We start from the raw sequence: 6,509 nt of genomic DNA on the forward strand, positions 1-6,509 counted from the left end.
CACTATGACCACATTCTAAATTCATCTACCATTACAAGATCCGTGGAGTTTCTTGTTCGACGTGGCAACTGGTGACGACGATGACACTCGCGACTCCTCGATAGATGTTCCTTTCTTCTTTGTAGCTCCGTGGTCTCCATGTCAATGGCTAAGTTGGTCGGTGGTGCTCATTGGATGTGTGTTGGGTTCTATCGGTTTTAGCCTGGTTTTCCGTGTATTAACCAGACAATTCTCACTCTCTTCTTAAGTAATAAAAAATGGCAAGTCTTTTGCCTCCTTCAAAAATGTTATGCTATTAAAGAATAGAGTAGCTTGGCATCATTGTAGATTTCGATAGTTCCATTCACCGAATTATTTTTGCCTATTTAAATGTTTGGAATAGCACACTTTTTCATATTTTCACGGCTGTTTTTCCTCACTAAATCAAATAAAATATATTCCATAGTTTAGGAATCACAAACTTAGCCTTTCTATAGCTATTTTCCACATCAAATTGTAAGATAATTTAGCATTTCAACAGTCACAAACTTAGCCTCAAACTAACTAATTTCTAACCCTTCCCGTTCTCAACTGAGTAGAGGGTTGTTACATGATGAGTTCTTTTGGTTTTGTGTCGTCTGTAACCAAACCTTTAGAGATGTAATGGCGGAACATTAAAATGCCATGATATTAGGGAGATAACCAAAATCAACAAAACAGGAAATAATTCCGCAATGTCGCCATCCCAGTCTTGTTGTCGCTCTCCTTGTTTGTTTCATATATTGATACATCATACATCTACAATGATGCAATGTCAAATCAACATGAAAATCCAGATGTTGAGAATCAAAATTTGAATTCTTTTGTGCATGTCATGGTTCATGTTGTATTTCAGAGACTTGCTTAATGATTTATTGGTAAGGCCCTTATTCTCTCACACACAAAGATAGGGACAACAGTGGGAAGTTGAGAGTGGTCAATGTGGGATAGAGGAGGGGGTATAAGTGTTATTCATTCATTTGGCAAACGCTTACGGGCTGAAAGGAAGCAACATTCGTGCAACACCTTTATTATATTACAAGAAAACATAAACATATACTTCTGCATAACATGTGAACTGTAGTGCCGAACCATTCACTGACTTTATTCTTCTGGCCCTTTTAACTAGTAGCTCCCTATTCTCCGAGAGAGAAGGCCGCCGCATCATGGGTGTCAGACAGACCGGTGTCGGTCTTGACGGTGACCTTATCAGCAGAAGACTCATCCACATAGACCTCGACCAAAGACATGTCCTCGATCTTGACCCCGGTGACCTTCTTCATCTTGCCCTTCTCCACAAAAGAGGTCACCTCGGTGTCGTAGGAGACGGTCTGGTTGATCTTCTTGAAGGTGTGCTCGTTCTTCTTCTTCTGAAGCATCCACACAAACCCACTCTCACAGTTGTGCCCGACCTCCTCGATGTCATCCATAGGAAAGAGGCCTTTCGGGAGGCTGAGTTCTTCGAGAAGCTCGACCGTCTTCTGCTTGCAGATATCGTTCCCCTTGTGGACCTCGGCGCCGGCGCGGTGGCTCTCGACAAGCTGGGACGCCATTTTGGGGAAGTGGGTTTTAATTTGCTGGATTGGTAGATGAGCTTGTTGAACGTGATAGATCAGGATCTGATGGTGCTGCCTTATATAGTTGTTGCAAGTTGTACTGGCTGCAAAGAGCCTCTTCGAAGGTGCTACGCGTGCGCCAGCCAAGTGAGACCGGCAACTCTCCTCTGTGGAATTCCTCTTCAGATGCTTCTGTTTTGAGGAAGAAAAATGAACGTCTCCCCTTTGGAGTTAGATCATTACGTCCAGCCATATCTGACCATTGAAATGCCTTATGCTGAACTCCACAGCAGAACACTCTGAGTTGAGCTGGTCACGGATGACTTAATTGACCATTGCGTATATTGGTGTGCCATCGCAGCTGCGGGTGGAAGCAATGTGCTTGCCACAGTTCTGCAAGAAGGAAACACAGTCCAACAACAGGTTCTGTGTTGAAGTCAGTTGGACATGTACCTCTCTAATTTCTGTTGTAACCATCCTCCGGTGCTCATGTTATATGGGTTAGGTTGTATTATTTTTAACCCGTTTTTTCGTTAGTTAAGCGGGCATTCCTCACTCTCTTCTTAATGAAAATAACAAGTCTTCTGCCTCGTTATAAACTTATATGCTATTAAAGAATAGACTAGCTTGGCATCATCGTAGATTTTGGAAGTTCCATTCACCGATTATTTTTGCCTATTTAAATATTTGGGATAGCTTGTTTTTGCATATTCATGGCTGTTTTTCCTCACTAAATTAAAAAAGAACTTAGTTTAGCAATCACAAACTTAGTCTTTTTATAAGTATTTCCCCATCAAATTGTAAGGTAATTTAGCATGCATTTCAACGGTCACAAACTTAGCCTCGAACTAACTAATTTCCAACCCTTCCCGTTCTCAACTGAGTAGAGGGTTGTGGCATGATCAGTTCTTTACGTTTTGTGTTGTCTGTAACCTAACCTTTAGAGATGTAACGGGGGAACATTAAAAATGTTGTGAGCAACTTGTTTTCACATCAACCTGAACTTAGAATTAGAAAGTACTCTAATCCTCAACCATAGCAGTAGGAGTTTTTCTCTGTGTTGGTTTTGTCTTTTTTTTACTAGTTCTTAAATTTTGGCTAGTTTTGGCTTGCTCTAGTTTCTGCTTTTGTCTTCTTTTTTCCCTTTGCATTTTCTCAGCAATCTTTCAACACAAGGAAAAAAAAGACAAGAACTTGTTTTCGAATAAAAATATGTGTCTAAGAAAAATGTTTTCCACATCGATCTGAACCATAAATGTGGAAATAAACTCCGATGATTTGATATTAGCGAGAAAATTAAAATCAACAAAACAGGAAATTATTCCACAATGTTTCCATTCAAGCCTGGCTGTCAATCTTTTTTTTTTTGAGACACTGATATAGCATACATCTAAAATTATGAAATGTTAAAATCAACATGAAAATCTATATATAGAGAATCAAAATAAGATTTCTTCTGTGCATGTCATGGTTCATGTTGTATTTCAAAGCCTTGCATAATTATTTGTTAATAAGGCCCTTATTCTCTCAGACACAAAGATAGGGACAACAGTGGGAAGTTGAGAGTGGTCGATGAGGGATAAGTGTTATTCATTACATTTGGCGTATGCTTACGGGCCGAAAGGAAGCAACATTCATGCAGCATCCTTTATTACATTACAAAGAAAACAGAAACATAAATTTCTGCATAACATGGGCTGAAAGGAAGCAACATTCATGCAACAACCTTTATGAGATTACAAAGAAAACGGAAACATATATTTCTGCATAACATGTGAACTGTAGTGCCGAACCATTCACAGACTTTATTCTTCTGGCCTTTTTAACTAGTAGCTCCCTATTCTCCGGGAGCGAACACGGCCGCATCATGGGTGTCAGACAGACCGGTGTTGGTCTTGACGGTGACCTTATCAGCAGAAGACTCATCCACATAGACCTCGACCAAAGACACCTCCTCGATCTTGACCCCGGTGACCTTCTTCATCTTGCCCTTCTCCACAAAAGCGGTCACCTCGGTGTCATAGGAGACGGTCTGGTTGAGCTTGTTGAAGGTGTGCTCGTTCTTCTTCTTCTGAAGCATCCACACAAACCCACTCTCACAGTTGTGCCCGACCTCCTCGATGTCATCCATAGGAAAGAGGCCTTTTGGGAGGCCGAGCTCTTCGAGAAGCTCGACCGTCTTCTTCTTGCAGATATCGCTCCCCTTGTGGACCTCGGCACCGGCGCGGTGGCTCTCGACCAGCTGGGATGCCATTTGAGCAATGTCTTGTCTAAGAATTGTTTTCTTGGGAAGTGGGGTTTTAGTTTGTTGGGTTGGTAGATGAGCCTGTTGAAGGTGATAGATCAGGATCCGACGGTGCTGCCTTATATAGATGCTGCAAGTTGTACTGGCTGCGAAGAGCCTCTTCGAAGCTGCTACGTGCGCGCCTGCCCAGTGAGACCAGCAGCTCTCCTATGTGGACTTCCTCTTCCAGATACTTCATGTTTTGAAGAAGAAAAATGAACGTATCTCCTTTGGAGTTAGCTCATTACGTACAACCATATCTGACCATTGAAATGCCTTATGTTAAATTCCACACCAGAACACTGGAGTTGAGCTGGTCACGCATGACCGAATTGACCATTGCTTATATTGGTGTGTCATCGCAGCTGCAAGAAGGAACCAAAGCAGAGATCGTTTTGTCTCATCTGGTGAACGATGCAGTCATGCAGAGGTACCGTGTGATCGCCAAAGCACGAGGAGTTGATCCCTAGCATGTGTAGAGCAGGCGTCCAATAGCAGGTTCGGTGTTAAAGTCACGTGGACATGCACCTCTCCAATATTCTGTTGTAACCATGCGCCGGCGTCTCCTTGTCAATGGCCAGGTCGGTCAGGTGCTCTTTCCCGTTAATTAAGCGGGCAATTCTTGCTCTCTTCTTAATTAATAAAAATAACAAGTATTCTGCCTTGTTAAAAAAATGCTATTAAAGAATAGAGTAGCTTGGCATCATCGTAGATTTTGGTAGTTCCATTCACCGAATTATTTTTGCCTATTTAAATGTTTGGAATAGATTACTTTTGCATATTTCATGGCTGTTTTTCCTCACTAAATTGAAAAAAATCCATAGTTTAGCAATCACAAACTTAGCCTTTTTATAGGTATTTTCCACATAAAATTGTAAGATAATTTAGGATTTCAACAGTCACAAACTTAGCCTCAAACTAACTAATTTCTAACCTTCCTGTTCCCAACTGAGTAGAGGGTTGTGGCATGATGAGTGCTTTCCGTTTTATGTTGTTGTAACCAAACATTTAGAGATGTAATGGTGGAACATTAAAAATGTCGTGAGCAACTTGTTTTCACATCAATCTGAACTTAGAATTAGAAAATATTCTAATCCTCAACCATAGCAGTAGGAGTTTTGCTCTGTGTTGGACTGTTGGTTTTGCCATTCTATTTTACTAGTTCTTAAATTTTGGCTAGTTTTGGCTTGCTCTGGTTTCTGCTTTTGTCCTCTTTTGTTCCTTTGCATTTTCTCAGCAATCTGTCACAAGAAAAAAAAGACAAGAAGTTGTTTTCGCATAAAAATATGTGTCTAAAAAATAGTTTTTCACATTGATTTAAACCATAAATGTGGAAATAAACTCTGATGATTTGATATTAGTGAGAAAATTAAAATCAACAAAACAGGAAATTGTTCCACAATGTTTCCATTTGAGCCTTGTTGTCGATCTCTTTTTTTAGACACTGCCATAACATACATCTAAAATTATGAAATGTTAAAATCAACATGAAAATCCATATATCGAGAATCAAAATTAGATTTCTTCTGTTCATGTCATGGTTCATGTTGTATTTCAAAGCCTTCCTTAATTATTTGTTGATAAGGCCCTTATTCTCTCTCACACAAAGATAGGGATAACAGCAGGAAGTTGAGTGGTCGATGTGGGATATAGGAGGCGGTATAAGTGTTATTCATTACATTTGGCGTACACTTACGGGCTGAAAGGAAGCAACATTCACGCAAAATCCTCTATTACATTACAAAGAAAATGGAAACATAAATTTCTGCATAACATGGGCTGAAAGGAAACAACATTCATGCAACAGCCTTTATTAGATTACAAAGAAAATGGAAACATATACTTCTGCATAACATGTGAACTGCAGTGCCGAACAATTCACTGACTTTATTCTTCTGGCCTTTTTAACTAGTAGCTCCCTATTCTCCGAGAGCGAACACGGTCGCATCATGGGTGTCAGACAGACCGGTGTTGGTCTTGACGGTGACCTTATCAGCAGAAGACTCATCCATATAGACCTCGACCAAAGACAGGTCCTCAATCTTGACCCCGGTGACCTTCTTCATCTTGCCCTTCTCCACAAAAGCGGTCACCTCGGTGTCGTAGGAGACGGTCTGGTTGATCTTCTTGAAGGTGTGCTCGTTCTTCTTCTTCTGAAGCATCCACACAAACCCACTCTCACAATTGTGCCCGACCTCCTCGATGTCATCCATAGGAAAGAGACCTTTCGGGAGGCCGAGTTCTTTGAGAAGCTCAACCGTCTTCTGCTTGCAGATATCGTTCCCTTTGTGGACCTCGGCGCCGGTGCGGTGGCTCTCGACAAGCTGCGACGCCATTTTGGGGAAGTGGGTTGTTTTAGCTAGTTTGCTAGTTTGCACGATTGGTAGATGAGCTTGTTGAATGTGATAGATCAGGATCCGATGGTGCTGCCTTATATAGATATTGCAAGTTGTACTGGCTTCAAAGAGCCTCTTGGAAGCTGCTACACACGTGCCAACGCCGTGAGACCAGCAGCTCTCTTCTGTGGACTTCTCTCAGCAGTTGAAGAGAATAGAGTTAGCTCATTACGTGCAGCCATATCTGACCATTGAAATGCCTTATGCTGAACTCTAATAGAACACTGGAGTTGAGTAGGTCACGGATGACTGGAT

General features: G+C 41.4%; 3 protein-coding genes across 3 annotated transcripts; all 3 read right to left on the reverse strand.

The window, feature by feature from the left end:
* Window positions 1-1,014: 1,014 nt before the first annotated feature.
* Window positions 1,015-1,617, reverse strand: LOC123116413 (uncharacterized). Its single transcript, XM_044537375.1, has one exon. It carries the CDS (start codon window positions 1,569-1,571, stop codon window positions 1,155-1,157), a length of 417 nt encoding a protein of 138 aa, XP_044393310.1. The 5' UTR covers window positions 1,572-1,617; the 3' UTR covers window positions 1,015-1,154.
* Window positions 1,618-3,147: 1,530 nt separating this feature from the next.
* LOC123116414 (uncharacterized) lies at window positions 3,148-3,919 on the reverse strand. Its single transcript, XM_044537376.1, has one exon. The coding sequence runs from the start codon at window positions 3,826-3,828 to the stop codon at window positions 3,412-3,414; it is 417 nt and encodes a 138-aa protein (XP_044393311.1). The 5' UTR covers window positions 3,829-3,919; the 3' UTR covers window positions 3,148-3,411.
* A 1,681-nt stretch (window positions 3,920-5,600) lies between these two features.
* Window positions 5,601-6,248, reverse strand: LOC123116416 (uncharacterized). The gene has a single exon (XM_044537377.1). It carries the CDS (start codon window positions 6,192-6,194, stop codon window positions 5,778-5,780), a length of 417 nt encoding a protein of 138 aa, XP_044393312.1. The 5' UTR covers window positions 6,195-6,248; the 3' UTR covers window positions 5,601-5,777.
* Between the last annotated feature and the right edge of the window lie 261 nt (window positions 6,249-6,509).

The sequence above is a fragment of the Triticum aestivum genome, chromosome 5B (assembly GCF_018294505.1).
Source record: "Triticum aestivum cultivar Chinese Spring chromosome 5B, IWGSC CS RefSeq v2.1, whole genome shotgun sequence".
NCBI lineage: Eukaryota > Viridiplantae > Streptophyta > Magnoliopsida > Poales > Poaceae > Triticum > Triticum aestivum.

What these genes read in the sequence shown, in the direction of transcription:
- LOC123116413 (XM_044537375.1), bottom strand. Translation starts at nt 1,571, where the DNA reads ATGGCGTCCCAGCTTGTCGAGAGCCACCGCGCCGGCGCCGAGGTCCAC.
- LOC123116414 (XM_044537376.1), bottom strand. Translation starts at nt 3,828, where the DNA reads ATGGCATCCCAGCTGGTCGAGAGCCACCGCGCCGGTGCCGAGGTCCAC.
- LOC123116416 (XM_044537377.1), bottom strand. Translation starts at nt 6,194, where the DNA reads ATGGCGTCGCAGCTTGTCGAGAGCCACCGCACCGGCGCCGAGGTCCAC.